This window comes from Azolla caroliniana, unplaced genomic scaffold, assembly GCF_043228905.1.
Source record: "Azolla caroliniana isolate FFs.n. ecotype wild unplaced genomic scaffold, voAzoCaro1.0.p SCAF_17, whole genome shotgun sequence".
Taxonomy (NCBI): Eukaryota; Viridiplantae; Streptophyta; class Polypodiopsida; order Salviniales; family Salviniaceae; genus Azolla; species Azolla caroliniana.
In genome coordinates this window covers 13,421,377-13,445,972 of record NW_028230452.1, presented here as the reverse complement: position 1 = coordinate 13,445,972, position 24,596 = coordinate 13,421,377, and the positions used below count along the sequence as shown (strand labels likewise).

Here is a 24,596-nt window from a genome sequence, read left to right as displayed (position 1 = left end):
AGGTGCTCGAAGACTTAATGTTTCCATATAATCATTGAGGTTCGCTTCCATTACCGCACCATATAGTTTAGCGAGTGTATGACCTATCATAATGGTCCTATATGTATTTGGGTCCATTGGGTCCCCCCCTGGTGGAAAACCCTCGGCGAGGGCGCGGTTGAAGATTAGAGTGAGAAAGGAGGCTGGGCACTCTTGAGCATATATGATGTGCTCGGCTCAAAATTTGTTTATGACCTTCGTGACCCTAGAGGTCGTGAAAAGTGTCCCCATGTTAGGTCAGGGTGTGGAAGGCCTTGGGATGGGTGGTTGGTTCGGGACATGGTAGAGTCTCTCGATATGTGTGCCAAATACTGGGATCCTCGATGGGTGTTTATGGTCACGGTTCCCGTAGTCTCTTCCATGCAAGGGCGCAATCCCTACTCATGAGCATATGGTAGAGTTCCCAATATTGGGATGCTTGCCAAGCTCGTCTTTTACGACCTGTCATCTTGCGCATCTCTTTTCGAGCCTATACTGAGGAAATAGTACCCCTAAGTCGCGACACTTTAAGTTGTCTATACAACTCTCTACAATCCTCGTCATACCACTTGTTCTGTGTCATAGACCCTATTCTACTATGATTGGAGTGTTTTGTGTATGGGAAGCTACTAATTGCTACTGAGTGAAGGGTGTGTGCGAGTTCTGTAGTGAGGTTGTCTAAAGGCAAGGAAGAATTAAAAGAGGAGAGATGGTCTTGAACATGTCAAGAGTAGATGTCAGCGAGCTCATGCATGAAATGTATTATGGTGTGATGGTTTGGTTGACTAGAGTTGGTGGCGTGGGAGGTGTCGCATTTTAGCTCAAAGTATAGGAAGCTATGGTCTGCACCAATGAGGCATGGGGCCACCCGGAAGGAGTTAACCATGTGGGTAGCTTCAGGGCGTCCTATTAGGTAGTCAATTGTGCTTTCCCCTCCTCCATGTGGGAAACATGACTGCGCTTTCGAGCCCGGCCACTTGGCTAAGCCATTATATATGATCATCTAGTGTCGGCTTCCAAGTTCAAGCAGATGATGGCCAAAGATTGTGGTGTCCACACCTTGATCCTTTGATGTACGCGTTATGTCTAAGTCTAAAGGGTCGACATTCACCATTTCAAGGTTTCTATCCATTTGAAATATTGTGCATTGTTGAGATTAGGTTCTCGCATTGAAATCTCCTACAAGGAAGACTTCCCCTTGAGAAGAATATCGGATTATGTCATCCGGTAAAGGTTCGTATGGAGAAGGCCCATGCGACGTTCCTTCATCAACTATACTTGCCTCTCCAGCCATATTATACCAAGATCCTTTCGGGGGGAAGTAACACACGGCGATAAATATCACTTGATCCTTGCTAGTGAGGACTTTCACCCACATAAAACGGGCTTCTAGGTCTTTCTTTAGTATTTCTATCCTATTATGTATCTCTCTCCGAAATAGTATCGCAAACCCTCCAGACCCTCTAGTAGTATGTCGACGTGAGTTTTGTCTAAAGACAAATTCCCAACGAAAACTGTCAACTCGTGGCAGTCCTCGATTTGGGCTATGATGTGTTTCTACTAAAAAAAGTATGTCAAATACCTTCAAAATCTCCTCTAGACAGCAGGGTGTGTCCAAAATGCACCGTTACAGTTCCATAAAGTCATCCTAAGTTTATTGTATGTCACATGGGCCACACGCCGTCAATTGGCGGCACGATCATTTATTATCACACGTCCGTCTCGGTAAAAAGCACGATGCCCCTCTTTACGAGCTTGTATGACTCGCGACATACAATTTTTACGATGCTCAATTTGCATCTTGGTTAGGTCTTCATCGAGGTAGATAGGGTCCCCGCCCAATCCTCGAAGAATTGGTCTCTTTTTAAAAAATGCGATTCTAGATTCTGAGTCCTTAAACTAAAGGACCAAAGCTCTTTTCCTGGTGGTGTCACATCCTACCCTCCAAGTTTTAGTGATTGGTAGGGCTTCATACCCCAACATTTTCCCTAATGTTTGTGCATCTTCGTTAGGAGATGCCCCTTCCTTGAGCCCAATAACTCGTACATTTAGGCGTCGAGCTTGACACATTTTTTCCTCCTCAAGGGTAGTGTTTACAATATTTTCATCCTTTAGTTCCTTTTTAATATTACATTTTACTACATCAACCCACCCAGTTTTTGCTAATTCCATATCGCTTTTAACCTCTTCCTTAACCTTTTTTTATCTCGTCCTTAATATCCTCTAGGGAAGATATTTCACCATCTTCCCTAGATGTCTCAAGGTCCTTAACTTGTTTCTGAAGGTTCGTGTTGTCTACTTTATGTTTCATTATTTCAACAATAATCACTTCTTTTTCTTCCTTATCTTTTTGTTTTTCAGCTTCAATCTCTTTCGACCGTTTTTCTATTTAACTAAACGGTTAAGGACATCTAAAAATTCTTCCTTACTTATAATTTCTTTGTGTGTTTCCTTATGGTTACGTCTAGAAGTCATGTTGTATATCAAAAGATAAAAGAACGAAAAGACAAAGAGGATAGAAAAAACTTAGTCGAGCATCGATGCCTTGCGCGCTAGGTTTGAGTGTAGAAGCACATGTATGCTCTCTCTTTTACTCAGTCGATGACATTGTCAGAAGCGTAGGTGATAGCAGTGGCGGACAACGATGATAGAGGCAACGACTACACACGACAGTGACGACGACGACCAAGAACTGACGACAGCGACGGCGATGGCGGCGATGATGGTAGTAGACAACAGCGGCAACAGACGGCGATGGCAATGGCAGAAAGAGTTGTTACAAGAGAGGGAGAGAGACAAAAAGAGTAAGAGAGAAAGAGAGAGAGAGAGCTTGGCACTCAAACCGGCAACACTTCGTCCTCCAAAAAACGTCAATCCTTGCTCAGTCCTCTCTCCCTCCTTTTTTAGACCAAGGAGAGAGAGGGTTGTCACATCAGGTAATGAAGTCACATCAGGCATAAGTCCAACACTTGATATTACCAAGATTACCAACACTTGAGATAAACAACTTTTCCATTAATCGGTAATTTTCGATATACAATGAGTCGCTACTCGCTATACAAAAAGTGGTGACCATATTACAACATCTATCTATAACAAAATGTAATACCACATGTACAACATCCGCTCTGGTACAAATAATATGACAATATTTACAATATTCTTCATATACATAATATCCATTATATGAGAACCAAGGTCTAATATGCGTGGCCATGACAATCATGATAAAATTTCTGTAGCCAATCCAAAATTTACAATATGGGGCCACTGGGAGCAGGTGCAAATCCTAGGACCCTTCTTATCCACTCGTCCACATGAATCCGAAGTGAATCCACTTCACGTTTGGTGAACCACATCTCTGTGCCCTGTCACCAAATATATAAGAACACAACTATACGTAAACCACATGAATAAGACATCTGCAATTACACTTACAAAAGTCTGAGATATCCATCCTCGTAAGAACTCCTCTATCAACATCTGTATAGTCTTCATCATGTAAAAGCCACAATCCCAACCATTTGGCTAAGTTGGGATGTGTAATACATGATATCGACCCTCGGCTACAATGGTGTGGTCTAACGGTTCAGATGAAATGTGTCCAAATCGCAATCTCTGCAAGACTCCACACATTGCTAGTCGCCATGTTGTTTAGTGGATCGCAGAAGACTACTTTGTTGGTCAGCTTGGAAACCTTCTGTCGTGTCTTTGTCCACAACACCCAATGGCCCTGAACCACGATCGGAATGAAGATAAAATCACGTTTAGCCACCTTCCGAAGGATGTCTTGGCCCTTCGTCGTTTGCTTGTGTAGTTGCACCCATAGTGGGTCAACAATGGTGAACCATTTAGTCACCTCAAGTGGTAACGAGTACTCCATATACAACGTGAATAATGTCATCGTCCATGTTGATGCCATTTCTCCTTCCATGCACATGGTCTCCAGATCTGACTCTGTAATGTCAATGGCCATATCGAGTCATTGGCACTTCAGCTGGTACTTGCATGCAAATCTCACACACAATGTCTTTTAAGAGGATACAATTTTATATTTCACAAAAAAACAACTTGGAAAAGTGTTTGTCTGGTGTTTGGATCCACATTCTAACCACCTTGGCATGCTCAATTTGTATTGTGGCCACATTCGATGCCACACCATCTGAATCTGATGTTAGGAGGCCAACATTAGTGTTTGACGCGACCTCCTTCCATCAGACTTGCATCTTTGGTCATCTTCATCTCGGTGGAGTGGCCACACCACCCTCAGATGGGTTTAGAGCCTCACCCACATTAGTGAACACACCACCCTCGGATGGTTTTAGAGCCTCACCCACATCAGTGGACACACCACCCTCTTTGGTGGATATCCCCGCCTTCTTACACTGTTTCACCACAATAAGACACGTGTTATTATCTAAATTCTGCCAATAAACCCTCCAACACATATCATGTCAAGAACAATACTAAGACAGAGAAGGAATTTGTACTAAAAGAAGTATTAGTACTAAGAGAGGTGAAGAACTCTCGAGAGAAGGAAAGAGTGAGTGAGAGGGAGGGAGAGAGAGATCGAGAGATCAAGAGAGAGTGATGATAAGAAAAGATATATATTATGTGAACAGAATGTACAATAATAGCTAGGAGGCTTAAGACTGGCGTTGAACCAATTTGGTTCGAAATAATGCCTTGTGCCTCCTTTCATAGTGTTCTCGGGAATACTCCAGAAGTTTCTAGAATGTTCCACAAAAATCTGGAATATACATCAATTTTCTATAAAATAAGGTCATGGGTTCGAGTCTTGCCATATCATGACACTATCCCCCCTTTAAAACGACGAGTGTCACGAGTCGTTTTGGATTGAGGACCCGGTTTGTCTGGATATTGACAATGGAAGTCTTCAAGAAGAGCACGAGCAATAGTCACATTCTTTATCGGTTCCCAAGTACACTCGCTGGGACTATATCCTAGCCAATCGACTAGATAATAGAGCTTGTTGCGAACAATCTTGGAATCAAGGATGGCGGCAACCTCGTACTCAGGTCCATCTTCAAGCTCGATTGGGGGTGGAGGTTGTGTAATACGTCCTGGGATGGTGTTCTCTTGATAGGGTTCGAGGAGAGAACTATGAAACACCAGATGTATCCAAAGTTGCGGAGGTAGATTGAGACGAAAAGCGATATCATTAATCTTTCCTATAATACGGAAAGGACCTCATCGCCGATAATCCAACTTCTCGCATGGACGAGTAGTCTTGATGTGTCGTCGTAGTAGCCATACCCGATCTCCAATGTTAAAACTAGATGGAAGTCGATGACGATCCGCATAAACCTTGTGTGTTTGTTGATCTTGTTGGAGATGAGTAGATAAATCGGCTTGTATCTTGCGTAACCGCTCTAAACGATCCTCTGTGCAAGGATTCGTGGACAACTTTGGAGTTTCAAATAAACACCACCGGGGGTGAGAACCCGTATAAGCATAAAATGGCGTAACTTTAGTCGATGCGTGGACAGAGTTATTGTCGGAAAATTCGGCGAAGTGGAGAATATCTACCCAATCGTCCTGATGATAGCTTAGAAAGCACCGAAGATACTGCTCTAGTGTTTGATTTGTTCGTTCTGCTTGGCCATCCGTTTGTGCGTAGTAGCCGGAGGAGAGGTTACACGTGAGCTTGGGCATTTTAAAAAGCTCCTTCCAGAATTTCGATACAAACTAGGGTCCATGGTCGCTGATGATACTATCGGGAAGGCCATGATGCCGACATACTTCACGCATGACAATTTCAACGGTTTCTTCACTGGATATTTCCTAAGTACATGGCAAGAAATGAGCCATCTTCGTATATCGATCTATGACTGTTACAATCGCATTGAACCCCTTAGAGACTGGAAGATCTGTGATGAAGTCTAGAGCAATGGATTGCCATGGCTTGCTTGGAATTGATAATGGTTCTAATCAACCATATGGATGATGCCTTGGCATTTTCGCTCTGTAGCATGTATCACAAGTTCGAACAAAATCTTTGACAAATTGTCGCATACTAGGCCACCAAAATGCCCAGCTGTATATGTGTCATGAAAGTTTTGGACTACTCGAAGGCAGCAAGAACCATTAGGAACATACAAGAGTTCATTAAAGAATAGTAATCCATCATGGTATTTGAATTGCCGATAGTCCGTACCTGGTGGTTGCGACTGTGACCAAGATGCTCGAGAGGGGTCAATTTGTGCTAGAATGGCTTGGGCGAAATCATCGGTCTTCAAGTCCTCACGTATAGTATCGATAACATGGGAATCCATTAGCATGCCAAAGACCTGTGTTGCTTGCAGTCGTGTCGGTCCCAAGATTACTTGCTTTTTGTTATCAAAAGCTGGCTTGCCGGGACGCGGTGCTAGGTACGAATGCCGTGATAATGCATCTACCTTCCCTTGGTGCTTCCCCGAACGATATGTAATTTTGAAGTTGAAATGCATCAGGAACTGCGCCCACCGAGCTTGACGTCGATTTAACACACGAGTGTCTTGAAAGTAGGCAAGGTTTTTGTGGTCATTGAATATGGTGACTTGATGAGAGGATCCCTCTAGAAAATGCCTCCATTGTGTAAAAGCGTCCACTATTGCCAATAGCTCCTTATCATGAATTTCGTAGTTGATTTCTGCAGCGTCAAACTTGCGTGAGTGAAAAGCCACAGGATGTAGCTTCTCATCATTACCCCGTTGTGACAGAATGCTCCCCAATGCGAAATCTGATGTGTTTGCTTCGATAATGAATTGTTTTTTCGGATCGACATGAGCTAGAATTGGAGCCGATGTAAATGCCTTTTTAAGACTCTCGAAACCCATGTCTGCTTCTTTAGACCAAACGAACGATTGTCCCTTCCTGGTAAGCTGTGTGAGAGGAAGAACAAGCTTTGAATAATCTTGTATGAACTTCCGGTGAAAATTGGCAAAGCCTAAAAAGCATTGCACATCTCGCATCGAACACGGAGTCTGCCACACTACCACAGTTTTGACCTTAGCTAGGTTCATGGAGATGTCTTCCGAGGAAATGACATAGCCCAAAATTCCACCTGGTTGCACCCAAAACTACATTTTTCCAGCTTTGCATAAAGACCATGTTCTCGTAGTCATTTTAGTACTAACAGTACATGAGAATCATGCTCTTCTTGGGTCTTCGAATAAACCAGTAGATCATCCAAATAGATGATCAAACAAACATCCAAGAGATCTCGGAATATATCATTTGCCATGTGCTGGAAGACTGTTGTCGCATTAGTGAGGCTGAACGGGATGATTGTATACTTGAAGTGCCCATATCTGGTGTGAAACGCGGTCTTCCATTCATCTCCTGGTCGGATCCATACGAGGTTATAGGCTCCCCCCGTAAGTCGATCTTCATGAAGAACCTGGCACCATTGATCCGTTCTAAAAGACTTGAGATAAGGGGAAGTGCATACCTATTTCTGATTGTAACCTTATTCAAGCCACGGTAATCTACAACGAGACAAAGTGATCCATCCTTTTTCTTGACGAAGAAAATGGGTGCGCCAGCTGGAGATTTCGAATGCCAAATGAAACCATTTTCCAAATTCTCCTCTATATAGGCTCCCACGACTTCCAGCTTGGTTGGTGACAAATTGTAGATCGGTCCCCATGGTGGCTCTTTCCCCGGTTGTAAATCGATGGGGCAATCATACGGTCGATGGTGAGGAAGCATATTGGCTTGTACTTTATCGAACACATCAGCATAATGATGATACTTCTTTGGAAGTTGAACGGTGGACTCCTCTTTAATGGTGTCTGAGGGCTTTACTGATATTGCAAAGAGAAACATTTCTTCCTTGCGTCCTTCTTCCCGCAACTGATGTAGCAAAATGGTTGCAATCTTATGAGTAGACCCTCGAGCTTTTCGATACCGTATTTCTCTTGTTCTCCAATCTATGTCTGGGTTATGTAATTTGAACCATGGTAATCCTAAAACAATGGGGTGTTCTAGGATGCTAATTATATTAAATGATACTACACATGCTAGATTATCTAGGACAATATTAACAAGCTCTGACTCTTCTATGATATTTCCGGAAGCAATGGGACGACCATCAATGACTACTACAGAGGTTGGACACAGGAGTTTTCTGAGTGATATTTGATGAGCTTGGGCAAAGTTCCTATCCATCAAGCAAGAATTAGCTCTGGAATCTAGAAGTGCTAAGACATGTACTGGAGGGGTACTTTTAGTACTAACTGTTACTTGGGCTATGAACACATTGCTAACTTGCTTAGAGGGAATGGAACCACTAATGGGTTGCACAGATCTAGGGTTGTCCAACCAAACGGCTCCTATTTTGGCTAGACTTAGTCGTTTAACTCTTCTTCTAACTGACTAAGGACATCAAATTTGTTCGCTAGATTTGGGCTATTAGTACTATTAGGACTATAAGATATCCCTACTAAAATAGACTCGGGTTTAGTACAATCAGAACTAGCAACTATTTGGTTTACCTGCCTTCTTGGCCTATGGGGACAGTTTACCGCGATATGCCCTGATCCACCGCAATAAAGACATAGTCGGTTTGCTCGGCGTGGTTGCTTTTCTTCTTCCGATAGTGGTCCACGACGACGTGTGGTGTCAATTTCCATCAGAGTTGGAGTACTTACTGGAGGCGCATTATATGACTCCCTCGGAAAAGGTTTCGCTACCAGTGAGGCGTACGTAGGCTCTGATCTTGCCCTCGGAATCTGGAATTGTCGTTCTGAACGTCTTTCGAAGAGGCGGTTGTCGCATCTCACCGCGCGACTGATTGCTTCTGTTAATGACTTTGGCTCTTCGGGGAAGTTCAAGAGTAAATCCTTGACATCGTTGCGTAAACCATAATGAAATTGTTCCATCAATGCGTGATCATCCTTGGCGTAATCGCCGGGTTTTTGTTGATTGCAATCCTTATGTTGTCAGTATCTCCAAAACAGGCCTTAAACTTACTTATAAATTCTTCAAAACTGTTTAGTAATGGAGATTCCTTTTCCAACAATGGAGCAAACCATGCTAACGTTGAGCCACTAAGGAGAGTGCCTACTAGTCCCACTCGTGATGCATCAGTGGGATATCGAGAAGGATGCATTTCTATCACTAAATGTACCTGATTCAAAAACCCTCTAAACTGTGATCGGGTCCCATCAAATTTTGCAGGAAGACCGACCTTGGGTTCTTTGTGAATCCCTTGAGTGCTTGATCCTTGTTGTTGTAATGATATGATAGTCGCTTCGAGTTTTTGTACACGTAACGTCAGCTCCCCATGTTGTTGTTTTTCCAATGCTATTTGTTAAAGATCCCCCAACAAACGATGATTTTCTTGTTCTAGTGCTACAAATTTCTCTTTTAAGCATTGGAGCTCCGAGAAAACAGATTGGTATTCCTGAGCGCTAATAGTTTCCATTTTACTAGGAAGGATAAGAGGATTAATAAGAAGATAAAAGGAAGAGGAGGAAAGGAAGATACGGAAGGAAGAACGACCAAAATTGGTTCAAACTATCAAGAACAGTACTAAGACAGAGAAGGAATTTGTACTAAAAGAAGTATTAGTACTAAGAGAGGTGAAGAACTCTCGAGAGAAGGAAAGAGTGAGTGAGAGGGAGGGAGAGAGAGTGTGTGTGTGATGATAAGAAAAGATATATATTATGTGAAGAGAATGTACAGTAATAGCTAGGAGGCTTAAGACTGGCGTTAAACCGATTTGGTTCGAAATAATGCCTTGTGCCTCCTTTTATAGTGTTCTTAGGAATACTCCTGAAGTTTCTAGAATGTTCCAGAGAAATCTGGAATATACATCAATTTTCTATAATAAAACATAAAAGAAAATAACATTTTATGTAGCATAAGGTCATGGGTTCGAGTCTTGCCATATCATAACACATCAAGAATGAAATCCTCGCTCATACTTACATAAGAATCCAAACCGGATGCAATCTTTTTCTTCAACATCTCCAACCGCTCGTCTTTTTTGGAGTCATAGATGGCCATCTCGTGGTCCATAAAAAAATCGCGCCACAAACTCTGCCTCCGTGTCAAGTTGGAGTTCAACGGGAATAGGATACAACCTTCGACTTCCAGATGTGTGACTGCCGATTTCTATGGTACTTGATTTCGGGATCCATGAATCTTCTAAGTGATCTCTGACGCTCATAGCTATTAAAGCATGCCCTCGGAGTACCCTCCTCCTCTATTCGCATCCCTCGTGGTAGGACTATGTCAATTCCACGTGCCCTGAGTAAATGTGTTTCCATGTCGCATTTTTTGCGATACCAACTTGGCAAGAGGCAACAATACTCAGCCACGATACACGCACGGGCCTTGTTCCCATTGGCATCTCTTCCAACCTTATACAACGAGGTAAGGCTAGTAGCATCAGTTTTTTCTGTATGTGTTACATAAAGATTAACATAAAGATTGACATATTACAACCAGACCAAATCCACATACCTACAGGAGGAGCATCTTCGTCAAATGTTGCCATAGGCTATATCGGCTCGATCCGAGGCAGATGATCCATGCTCTCCCCACCCTTAGACATGCCATCCGCACAAGTTCTCCAATGTCTTCTAACAAAAACCCTTAAACAAATCATCAATCAGCATGAATGCATCACACATCATGACCACTATTAGGAGAGATTGGTTTGTGACATACATCTCTTGAGTTGGATATATCTCACCGTTATCGGAATCCCACTAGTCTTTGTACTTGGACCTGGCAACCATCTACCACCATACAAGGAAAAGAAAAGATAAATAATCAAAAAAATTCTGAATTTAATGCTCAAACACACAATATTAACTTTAATCAAGTAAAACATCGAACCATAAACCATTAATAATCAATAAGTTTTTGCAAGTCTATTCAATGATCAATGAACTAAACTTGTTCTAAACTTGGGCCACATTCTAATATCAAGCATTAAAATCGTAATATCAACCATAAACCACAAATAATCAATATCAAGCTCATATCATAATATCATTAGTAATCAATATCAAGCTAAATAAATTCAATATCAAGTTAATATCAACACACTCCAACCGTAAACCATTAACATTCTAAGATCACATATCAATAAACATGTTGTAAACAGTTTTTGAGAATAAACTTATTCATTGTATCAAACAAACCCTAAACAATTTCTACAATCATACTATCATGCTAAACCCTAAACCTTCTCCCTATCATTCTAATATCAAGCCATAATATCACATTAAAATCATAATATCAACCAAAACCTTCTCCCAAACCCTAATATTTTGACATGAAAAAGCCAAGCACATAAAAAAAATCAAAAAATGTAGAGACAAACACAAATACATACCTAGGAAATAGTAGGGCACTAATTATAGAAGTGATTGATGGGAATGTCGATTGCAAGCCGCTTGAAGAAAATTGGTTTTCTCAACAGAAGAACCTGTCAATCTCATTTGACAAATTGAGAGATAATGACAGGTTTTAGGGTTTTATAGTCGTCAATTAAAAGGTTGGGCAACCACATGGCCACATAAAAACTCGGTTGGGCAACCACATGGCCACATTAAAACTCAATTGTGCAACCACATAGCCACATTAAAACTCGATTGGGCGACCAAACTGAAATGGCAGGTTGGGCAACCACATTTAAACTCGATTGGGCGACCACATACATTACAGAGGTTGGGCAACCACAATAGGTAGGTTGGGCAACCAGAATATGTAGGTTGGGTGACCACAATAGGTAGTTCGGCAACCTCTAACAACATTTTTGGTCGCGTGATATTTTATTATCCAAATCGGACGGTGCAGATTGCACGTGCCATGATTTGAGCGACCTGCACCGTCCGGGGCCGCGATTCCCTCGCCAACCCTATTAATGATTTGTCTCAAAATAAACACGTCGCACATGTGTGTGTGTGTGTGATGTATGTATGTATGTATGTATGTATGTATGTCACATGTATATATGTGTGTATGTATATATGTATGTATGTCACATGTGTGTGTATGTATGTATGTATATATGTATGTCACATGTGTGTGTATTAAAGGGACATAGTTCATACTTTAAAGGGACAATGGGATTGTATTATTGGAGATTTTGAAGATAAAGTTGCTCAATGTTATCATTTTCTTACTCAGTGGAAAGCTACTCCACTTATCTCCTCGAAGAATGACAATCCTTTTTGGCACTTTCGGCCACCAAAATGGAGAAAAGTGTACGTAAATTGCTTACACTAATGAATGGATAAAAGTTTATATATTACCAAGTCCTTTGTTGTTAATCATAAAATGCATGACCAAAAGTTTGTTCCAAATGTGTCTACCTTGAACTAACATCGGGTTATCGTGGTTAATTCGAATGAGATTACTTGTTGCTTATAACAAAACATGTCATGACACTCTCAATCACATGTGTTGAGAAATCAAGCTCAACTTAGTTTAGTTAGTTAGTCAACCATGTAACTTCGTAGTTACCTAGATAGAATCTAGTTAGGAGTGTTGACTATAACGACTTAAATAGGACCTTGTACTTAAGTAGGATATTCTAGATCCTCCACTCCCAAGGTCATTTAATATAGGACTACCCGGTTGTACCTATATTCTCCTCACACATGTGCACCCTTGCACATGAGATCTATATATACCTCATTGATGGTATTTTTGTATTTGATGATGTTTTATAATATACACTCTAGTTTACTCATCCCCCATCTTGTGTTGTTCATAAGTGTATCTCTCCTCTCTCTCTCTTCCTCTCACACACACACACACATACACACACATATCACATAATCTTCTGCACTTAACTTAATCACATATTTAGGTACTAATTAACTCTTAATTACTTACCTAATTCTTAACATGGTATCAGAACGTGTGGTTTAGCACATCCACTAAGCCCATCCGCCTCTTCATAATTGTGTGTTCGAAACGCCGACAACAAATTCCGGCTATCCGCTACCGTAGTGCCGCTACATAGCACGTGTACGTGATCGAAGGAAGAAAAGCAAAAGAAGAGAAGACACAATCAACATGAACACACAAATGGGTAGCTCGCTCCCTAGTGAAAAGCTAGATCGGAGCAATTATTCATCTTGGGAGTACAAGATGACCTAATACCTCGTTGGCCAAGGGTATTGGAGCTACATCAACGACACTCAAGAAAATAGACCCAACTCAAAGAACGCTGACTACGCAACATGGGAGCAAGCCGCTAGTCGAGTCATGTATTGCTTGGCAACATGTATCCACGACCACATGCTTAGCCACATTCGAGACACCAAGACGCCTAAAGAGGCATGGGCGAATTTAAAGAAACTTTTTGCCGCCAACACAACCTCCCAAAAACTTCAACTCCAACAAGAGTTGAATAACATTCGACAAAAAGACATGTCTGTGTCGGACTAGACCGCCAAGATCAAGAGCATTTGCGACTCGCTTGGCTCCATCAAAATAAACATCGACGAAGACGAGATGGTTCAAGTATGCTTGGGCGGCCTCGCACAACGATTCGATACATTACGGATGGCAATATTGGCGAGAGAAAACCCTCCTTCCTTCTTCGACCTCCAATCAATGCTAATGGTTGAAGAGAACCACATCCAAACCAAAACCAAGACATCGGAAGGACAAATGTTCTTCTCGAATTCGGATGGTGGCCGAGGAGGAGGTCATGGTGGTAGAAGAGGTCAATTAGGCCCATCACACGAAGGGAAGTCAAACCTTCACGGAAGCCATCGAGGAACCTTCGGAAGAAGGGGGAACTTCCACGTTGAACATGGTCGGCAAACGAGGCCCGCAACTTGCAATTATTGCGGCAAAATCGGCCACTACGAGACGGAGTGTCGGAAAAAGAGAAGTGAGTCGGCTTCAACAAGTCCACACCTCACAAACTACGCATCGAACTCCGATCTTTACAACCGTAGCGGAATGTTCATGAATCACGTGTCGAATTCCGACTACGACGATCATAGTGAAATGTTTACAAATTACGCCATGAATTCTGACTATGGCAACCGTGGCGGAATGTTCGTAATGAGGCATAGAGCGAACTCTATGTCAGCCTCCAACTCGGAAGACGCGTGGTTCGTCGACTCCGGCGCCTCACATCACATGACATCTCACGAAGAGTGGTTTCATGACTTGCGTACACCGGACCGACCCGGCTTCATAGAGACGGGAGACGACACCACGCACCCCATTTGGCACATCGGCAATGTCCCATTCGGGAAAGAAGGCGAACAAACTTGCATCAAGATGTTTTGTACGTGCCCACAATAACGAAGAATTTGGTCTCCGTCGGCCATATCGTGGAGCAAGGCATGCAAGTCCGCTTCAACAAAGAAGGATGCTTCATCGACAAAGATGGCCGACTCATAGCGAAGGGGCGAAGAGACAGCCGAATAGTCATCCTCGATTCGAACGAGGTGAAATCGGCAATGTACGCTAAAAGTCTCAAAACCAAGACAAGCATCAAGTTGTGGCACAAGAGAATCGGCCACATAAACCTCCAATGGCTTCGAGCTATGCAAACAAAGGGAGTCGTCGTTGGACTTCTGACATTCGAGTCGAAATGAGTCAACCGAGTATGCGAAGCATGTCAACTCAGCAAACAACATCGACTCCTATTCCCGAAGGAGAGTTCCGCAAGCAAAGGCCTCCTTGACGTCATACACTTAGATGTATGGGGACCGGCTCAAACGCCGACGATCAACGGATGCCGATACTACGTAACCTTCGTCGACGACTACTCGCGTTACGCGTGGATCTACCCGTTGAAGAAGAAGAGCGAAGTGTTCTCCCACTTCCAAAAGCTTAAGGGGAAAGTCGAAAAAGAAACCGGTCAGCACATTCGATGCCTACGATCGGATGGAGGAAAGGAGTACTTCTCCGACGAATTCACCTCCTACCTCCAAAGTGAAGGCATTCGTAGAGAATTCTCATGCCGAAGAAGGCATACAAGTGCTACAACCCTTCTACCCGAGTGGTTTGGGTAAGTCGAGACGTAGTCTTCGACGAGTCCGCATCCTTGTACACACCAGAGACAACTTCGACTCCGACTACGCTCGACCCGGAATCCGCCAAACAAGAGGTAGAAGATGGAGATCGCTTCGAACACATGTTCGAAGAAAGTCCGATTACGGCAAGGCCTAGTGGGCCACAAGAGCCCCCATGCGACCCAAGCACGTTGCGGCCAAGTACGAACTTGGACAAAGGCAATGGTAAGATGCCCAAATACGAAGTCGACCACCCCGACGACAATGATTCGGATGGATCGGCTCCCTCGCTAGATAGTGAGTTCGGTGTACCCATCATGCGGACACCCGGAGTAAAGAAGGCACTCAAATCGGCGAGCAAAAAACTTCGACACTCATCTAGAGCTAAGAACCTCGTCACGCGGCTCGGCTACAACGAGTATATGGCCCATCACTATGCTTTCGCGATAAAGGTAGCGGCCGAACAAGAGCCCAAGAGCTCCACCGAAGCGGCTCATCATCCACGATGGGTGGAAGTAGTTGGCCTTCACCCACACACTACAAGCCTTCGTCACCGGCTTGAGGGGGAAGACCCGAGATTGCCACGGCGAAGAAAGCCGAAGGCTGGACGAAAGCCTCACAGAAGCCGACATCGAAAGTCGAACAACACCGAAAATAACGCCGGGTGTCACACGCCTCACACTTGAGCTTGAGGGGGCGTGTTGAGAGATCAAGCTCAACTTAGTTTAGTTAGTTAGTCAACCATGTAACTTCGTAGTTACCTAGATAGAATCTAGTTAGAAGTGTTGACTATAACGACTTAAATAGGACCTTGTACTTAAGTAGGATATTCTAGATCTTCCACTACCAAGGTCATTTAATATAGGACTTACATGGTTGTACCTATATTCTCCTCACACATGTGCACCCTTTCACATGAGATCTATATATACCTCATTGATGGTATTTTTGTATTTGATGATGTTTTATAATATGTACACTCTAGTTTACTCATCTCCCATCTTGTGTTGTTCATAAGTGTATCTCTCCTCTCTCTCTTCCTCTCACACACATACACACACATATCACATAATCTTCCACACTTAACTTAATCACATATTTAGGTACTAATTAACTCTTAATTACTTAACTAATTCTTAACAACATGACATCATGGCATTTCAAGTCACAAGCAATGATTTCTCCCTTGCATTGTCATCCCATAGGTCAAAATAGGCCTCTTTATGGACGATAAAAAAATTCTAATTCTAATTCTAATATAGTGCTAGACCTCTTCCAATTTACGTCCATCATTTCTTGAATGTAGTAGGAAGCTCTCTCTCTCTCTCTCTCTCTCTCTCTCTCTCTCCTATCGTAATTAGCTTACCCTAGCGGTAAGTTGTTTACACTAGCAGCATTACATCCTGGTTCAAAACCCCCTCTTTATCATAATTAGCTTACCCTAGTGGTAAGTTGTTTACACTACCAACACTACATCTTGGGTTCGAAACCTTATTTTATCACCTCTCTATTACTCCATATATATCTCCTATTTCACTAGAGGCCACTATGGAATGTAGAGGTTGAATACATGACCACCTAAACCCAATTTTGTCACCTCTCTATTAGGATTACTCCATAGATATCTCTTATTTCACTAGATGCCACTTTGGAACGTAGAGGTTGAACCCCTAACCACTTGGTCTCCATTGGGCAACCTTACCAACTGAGCTACATCCATCTAAGTTCTTTCTCTCTCTTTTACTTATCGTAATTAGCTTACTCTAGTGGTATGTTGTTTACACTATTAGCTCTACATCTTGGGTTCGAAACCCAATTTTTCTCACCTCTTTATTACTTCATAGATATCTTTTATTTCGCTAGATGCCACTGTGGAATGTAGAGGTTGAACCGATGACCTCTTCCACCTGGTCCCCATTGACCAACCTTACCAATTGATCTACATTCATCTGGCCTCTCTCTCTCTCTATCATAACGTAAACAACTATCGAACCATCATGGTTGGCTCATTAATGGAAAAACTATTTGGATGTATAATGGAATCAAAAGTGCATGGGCTCCAAAAAATATTGGTGTGAAGCAAGTATACCCACTCTCACCAACTCTATTTGGTCTATGCATTGATGAATTGGAAGAAATGGTTACCAAGTTTGTAAAGGAAGAATGTGTTGAAGAAGTTGCCATTGGGAATGTGGTCATTATGCTTTTGTTATATGTAGATGATGTAGTGCTTTTTGCAAATACTTTAGAATATGCACAAAAGCTTATGAAGGCATTGGAAAACATTTGCATGCATACCAATTTTAGTGTTAATAGCTCTAAAACAAAGATTATCCTTGTGAAGAGCCAAAAAAGAGATAAGCCATGCATTTTGTACAATAATGAGCCACTTGAATGCGTGGAAAGCTTCAAATATCTTGGCCTTGAAGTTCCCTCAAATTATAGATGGAATGAATGTGTTACACATCGCTTAGAGGTGGGAAAGCGAGCATATCATGCATTTGAGAACACATGCAATTGTGGAGATATTAAGTGTTGGGTCCTCAAGAAATACTTTTTCGACACTTCGGTGACATCGGTGCGTCTCTATGGGGTGGGTTGGGTCCTCAAGAAATACCTTTTCGACACTTTGGTGACATCGGTGCTTCTCTATGGGGCGGTAGCATCCCTAAATCTACTTGAAAAGAGTTTGAAAATGTCTAAAACAAAATCTTACAAAGTTTCAGCAAGTTAACAAACAGTGGCCATACATCCTCCTCTTCCTTGACACGGGATCAGTTCCCATTGAGATATTGGCCATGGAAAGGGTCGTTGAATACATGCTTAAGGTTCAAGAAAGTCCCTCACATCGACTTCCTAGAATTGCATGGGAAGCAAGCAAAAAGATCCAAAAGACGCATAAAAGCAAAATTTTGTGTTTCAGTTGGATGCAAGATATGAAAAAGTGTTTTGGTAGATGGGATGCAACACATTTGCTTCATGATGCATCACTAGATTCCTTTGTAAATGAGGCCTTTTTGCAATGCCAATGTATCATGACATGGGAAAAATGTGGAGGCTCATGCTCCATACATTATACTACACATGTTGCACCTAACTACAAAACCATATTCTTCGCGGAACAGGGAAACTGTACACATTGATACATATTAGATCCCATTCTGTTGGCTTCTATTCAAAAAATTGCTTCCATGCAACTTAGCCCACATGCATTGCGATGTGAGATGGGGCGTTGGGGCACAAGTGATGAGAGTGTTCAACTATGCACACTTTGCCCTAAACAAGTTTGAGAGTTTCAGTATCACACTTACTTACAATGCTCTGCCTTTGATCATATTCAACCATGCTTTCCACACATCTTCGACCAAGCCCAATACTTGCACGAATTTCTCTCACAACCACAATGTGCACTCTCAATTGCAACATTCATTGGTAAAGTTCTTGCACGTCGAGAGTCGCTACTCACTTTCACACGTTGTCGCGAAGTTTCGCGGGTACGTGTAGAATTCCAGGCGGACCACGGGGGTCTTGGATTAGGGAGTGACGGGGCGTAGGAAGCCGACTTCTCTCCGGTCCCGGTTGCACTAGTTGTGGCGTGAACCAGAGCGATTTCGGACACGTACCGGTGGCTACCAAACGCGAGAGAGGAAGAGAGGGAGAGAACACGCACGCAACACCGACACAACACACACCTCTTATGTACAGGAAACATAGGGAAGGGAAAGCACCCGACACCGACAGAGACACAAATATGCACAACCTTGTATATATATATGATTACAAGAGTGAGTTACAACTCCGACTCCGAGCCGGACTGAGGTAGGCTAGGTCGCAACAGCAGTCTGCCGCCAAGCCGCCGTCGGGGAGCTCTCGGGCTCATCGCGCCGAGCGGGGTCTTGCACAGGAGGCCGAGCAGAAGCAACCTACAACAAGGAGAGATACCACCCCGGCCGCGAGCCGGCTACGCACAAAAGAAGAGAAACTAACCTAACAGTTTGCCGTCATAGTTACTGCTCGACTCCTCGAGAAGGAGCAGAAAATAAACAAAGAAGAGAAAGAATGTAGCTAACCCTAGAAAGAAACACAAAACGGTATACCCTTAAGACTCAAAATGGGCAACCCCTTCTACAAGGGACCATCCCTTCCTTTTATAGAACAAGGAGAGGGATGCGTTACAATGTGGGATAAATCCCGATTTACATGGGATTCTTCGTCCCGACTTAACTCCTATTATTCACACAATTATACGAGGGTGAGTGCACATGGTGCACCCCGCCGATGTAGCCAATATTTCCTGGTTTCCGCCTCTGGCTGAAATTCTTCACGACAACGTATCACGTGAAATGTAATTTTTTTGGTCTCATAGGTCATATTTGACCTCCGAAGACGATAATATAGTCTCTCTCTCTCTCTCTCTCTCTCTCTCTCTCTCTCTCACACACACACACACACACACACACACACACACAGGTCATATTTGACCTCCGAAGACGATAATATAATCTATCTATCCACATCTCTCTCTCTCTCTCTCTCTCTCTCTCTCTACACACACACAACCTCACAACCACAATGTACACTCTCAATTGTCATTGGTAAAGTTCTTGAACATCGAGAGTCGCTACTCACTTTCATATGTACCACATGAAATGTAATATTTTTGGTCTCATAGGTCATATTTGACCTCTGAGGACAATAATAGAATCCCTCTCTCTCTCTCTCTCTCTCACACACACACACACACACACAGAGGTCATATTTGACCTCCGAAGACGATAATATAATCTATCTATCCACATCTCTCTCTCTCTCTCTCTCTCTACACACACACAACCTCACAACCACAATGTACACTCTCAATTGTCATTGGTAAAGTTCTTGAACATCGAGAGTCGCTACTCACTTTCATATGTACCACATGAAATGTAATATTTTTGGTCTCATAGGTCATATTTGACCTCTGAGGACAATAATAGAATCCCTCTCTCTCTCTCTCTCTCTCTCTCACACACACACACACACATGTCTCATAGATCATAATTGATCTCCCATCGATGTTAAAGAGATATCTCTCTATCTTGAGAGAGAGAGGGAGAGAGAGAGAGAGAGAGAAAGGCATATATATTGGAAAGTATTAGTGACCCACTGTAGTAATAAGTATATATCAAGGAATACAATGGCAAGTAAGAAAAGGAATCGATGATAGTCATTTATAACTTAATGGAAGGTGAAAGGCCCACATTTCTAGGTTGTTTTCTTTAAGGTGTAGACAAAGATAAGTTGTAGTTGACAAAAGTGGGAGGGGGGTAAACATCTCCTTACATGGACAACATTGGCTTCATTATTTATAGTGCAAATTAGCATCCCTATTTGTCATCTATCCTCTAAAATTTGCAATATGATTACATTTAATCTCAATATAACCTATAAATTACATTATGGAACCATCTATACTTCAGGTTTATGATAAATACCATTCCAATATGGAACCACAATGTAATGTGCTTTCACACCACAATGCTCTCCTAACTACACCTCAAGTTACTTTGAAACAACTCCTTGAGGGGAATAAGTACTAGATTAATATTAAGTTTTAACCAACATCATATAAGTTGGGAAGAACTCATGCATTCTATTATTTGTAATGAAAACCAAAACCATCACAACATTGATTCTATGCTTACTAACTATAATTCCCTAGTTAGTCGTAAGCACTTTAATTCGATATTGCATCACCTCCACCCTCAAATGTCTAGTCATAAATACTCTCATAGAGCATTCAACCATATTTATCATCCTATAATGTCTAATTATGATCAAGTGCATGATCATTGCCCTTGTATATTTGGCTATAATGGCACTCATCAAAGTTCTGAACATATTTACTCTAGTAAAATGTCTAACGATTACCCTTGTGATGAATCATCTTGCCAAGGGTGCTTATCATCAACAATAACTTCAAGTGATTTATCTAATTCAAAGAAGGTGAACTCTCATCAGAAAGTTTACAATGATTCTTCTTGTGGATTTCTTCCTCTTGGCCTTGCACGATTGCTCGCTCGTGCCCATCTCACACTTATTCATGGCAATAGGAAGCCTAGTGTATTTAATGTTAGGAGAAGATATGCTCGTTATGGTTCTCAAAAAATTCAAGTTCCTTCTCAACAAAGTGATAGTGCTATATTGTTGCCACATCAAGAAATTAGCCCCAACCAAGCAACAATTGAGACACTTGTCAATATTCATGATGACGACGATGACGATTTTTCTCGTTATTGTGACGGGGAGGTAAGAAACCTTTCATTTAAAGTACCTTTATGCTATTATAATACATTGGGAAAGATTATAGTTTCAATTCAAGTGTTCGGAAGTGCTTTTACTTTTGATCCTTTCACCCTATCACGTTGATGTTTAATCACTACCAAATAAGGATGTCGTAAAGCAAGGTAAATATAAGTGGCATTATTTCCTTCCCTAAAGATCTAAACCAAGGCCAGTCAATAATATAGGAATCCTATATTGAATGGTGATTTCTCATGTTCTACATTGTAGTGAATCAATATATACCATAGCAAAACATAATCCATTGATGTTTCTTATTATATTGATTGTAGATGAGTGTAATACTCAACTCCCGAACATCGGTAGAAAGTGGAAGTTTTGATGAAGATATGGAAGGGTCAGTTCAACACGACCATGCTGAGTATGATGCAAGTTTAGAGGACAATATGCCTCTTTTACATTATATTCAAATTGAAGATAACAATAACAATTGTTCAACCATTGAGAACAATGTTGATCATACTGAAGATGAATATGACCTTGAATTCTATGATGCTAATAGTAGATTAGGCTCCAGATGTGGTGATGCCACACCTGGTCATCCAATGGTATCATCCACTCAAGAGCATTATGAAGTACAAACAATCATACCACAGAGGATATACAAGAATATTTTTGAGGCTATTTCAAGTAAGCAATCAATCCGAGATAAAGCCATATTTTTTGACAGTTTAATTAATTTTGAAGGCAGTAATGGTTCGATAATAAATGGTAGCAAGCTTAATGAAAACAATGAAACCCAAGGTCATTTTGAGTCAGGTTGTGTTGTACCATGGAATGTGAGATGTTCGATTGATACCATTTCACAAATGGTGAAGAAAAACACCCCAAATATTATAGATGAATATATCTCTAGGTATGATCTGGGTAGGAACTTAGGGATTTCTCGTTTCCATACGAGATGTCAGAGTAGGGCGTCTAATTCTCATCCACAATACAATAACCATTTTCTCCATTCAATACTTCCTTCGCCCCAACTTCCCCCCATCCCAACAAGATCATGGCTTCAAAAGGCATTAGCATTAAATGCATCCAAACAAGGGCAAAAATCTACATATTTATTCAGCAATCATGATTCATGATTCTATTGAAGAAGCGAATGGAGAAGAGGTAAGAACATGTCGTGAGAAGTAATTGTGAAATCAATTTTTGTTCAAAAGAAAATATTGTTACAAGTATGTTGGATGTTAGGATGCCCAAGAATAAAGCTCAATATGAAGGACTCAAGTATTATAATAATCAAAGAAGGAAGGAACTTGAATGGACAAAGACAGAGGTGTTTTTAAAAAAGTGAAAAAAACAAGCCATGGATAGGAAGATCTAAATAGATAAAAAACTCATGGATAAAAAACTTCAATTTTGAAAAACAAGATTCATAAAAAAGGTGACAAAGAGCGATTTTCAAAAATATACTGTTGCAAAGGAAAATTATTGATATAAAAATACCACCCCACATAGACTTAAGTATATCTAAAAAAAAGCAAGAATAACACAACAAAAAACTATAACTAGGAAGCCATAAGAAGAAAGAATGAAGAAAGAAGAATAGAAGGTCTACAAGAAGTGAGAAAAGACTTGGTATAAGAAGCAAGGAAGAATGAAAGTTTATTGTCACTTAGAGTAATAGAAAGAAAAAGAGTTCTCCGAAATTGTCTTTGTACTTAGAGTCTAAGAAGTTTGTATTGTTCCCCTAATAGTATAAATAACATTCTTTTCTCTTCCTCTATCTCTCTTCATAGTAATCATATAATAGGAGGTTCTCATACGTATAATTTACTCATGAAACTTACTATTTTAATATTTAAATGGATTTCAAAACCCACTATGCATAAATTAAGGCATTATTCACTTCTAATAATCATTCACGAGTATTTAAACCAGAATCACCACATTAATGATAATCTAGTGATTGTCCTCTTACTCCTTTTTTATTGATCCCTAAGCTTTTAACTTCTAGAGTTGGAACACTTGATCATTATCTTTGTGTTTTGTATGAAACCTTGATGATATAGTTGGATTATGAGTTGAGAGATAGAAAGAGGGAAACATGCCAATTAGGCCATAGTTGAGATGTAAGTGTCAACTATTTTGGAGATTTCTTGGTTGTGAGTTTACATATACCAATGTGACATGAAGTTTAGGAAAAGTAATATATGGTGTAACAAAGATGTGTGAAACATGTAGTTTAAGAGGCAAGTTATATGAAATGTTCAATTGAAGTTTAGTTTAAAGGTGTTATTTCCAAAAACTAATATATATACAACTTTACAAGTATATTTGTTCCCTCTTGAATATTATTATAGGATTATAAGTTTGTAATCAAATTTAAATGAAGACATTTTGTTTGGAGAAATACCAAAAATGCCTATTTTATTATCTTCTCAAGTAGAGGTATTTTGGAATATTCCTACAACTTGAAGGGCCCAATATTGGTGTAATGACGTTACCCAAACATAATTCACCATAGTATAGAGTCTTATGAAGAATACTCTTTGACTCTAGTAAACACTCATATCTCTAGTTAAACCCTAAACCCTAACCTATGTAAGAAAAACACAAATCCAAACTTAATTTAGCCGATCTTTCTAAAAGACATGATCTTTTTGGGAACCAAAAGAATTGAAAATGCTTTATTGATCGCTAAGATTCTCGCTACACAACAATGTAGCATCAAGATCTCTTAAGGATTGACTCGGAAGAAGGTTTCGCATGAATATATGAAAATCATAGATCCTTGTGGAACATATGACTCATGGGCCTCTAGGTTCTTTAAAATTCTATGGTTGGAGTAGCTATTGAGGTGAACAATGTCAACTACATCTTTATACCTTTCTTGAAAGGGAGGAGTTGGACAATGGTTCGATACCGATCCTCATGAAATGAATAATTTGTATTGGAATTGTTTGAAATAGATATGGGAATGAAAGACAATTGCATTAGCCTAAGAAGAATGACCCCTAGCCTTGAGAATGCAGACTTGCAATCAAGAAGTTGTTCCACCTAACAACTCCATCTCCTAGAGTTTTCCAGCACATCGACAATCACTCATGCATCTATAAACATGGTTATACATTCGTAAACCACTTATTGAAAAGGTTTCCCAACTTTTAGTGGGGGAACATCCAATGATCACTACAACCAATGTTGTTGTTCGTAGACTTGAAGCAATTGCGCAGTGAACCGAAAAATCTCCAAGTGGAAAGAGGGAAAAACTTTCTTAACTTCCAC

At 41.1% G+C, this 24,596-nt stretch overlaps 1 protein-coding gene and 1 pseudogene across 1 annotated transcript; one reads left to right on the top strand and one right to left on the bottom strand.

Moving 5' to 3' along the window:
* Positions 1 to 4,256: 4,256 nt before the first annotated feature.
* LOC147853194 (uncharacterized) lies at positions 4,257 to 18,361 on the bottom strand (annotated as a pseudogene).
* A 2,066-nt stretch (positions 18,362 to 20,427) lies between these two features.
* On the top strand, positions 20,428 to 22,703 carry LOC147853193 (uncharacterized). Its single transcript, XM_087333381.1, has 2 exons — positions 20,428 to 21,314; positions 21,641 to 22,703. Exons 1-2 carry the CDS (start codon positions 20,652 to 20,654, stop codon positions 22,448 to 22,450), a joined length of 1,473 nt encoding a protein of 490 aa, XP_087189507.1. The 5' UTR covers positions 20,428 to 20,651; the 3' UTR covers positions 22,451 to 22,703.
* The last annotated feature ends 1,893 nt before the right edge of the window (positions 22,704 to 24,596 follow it).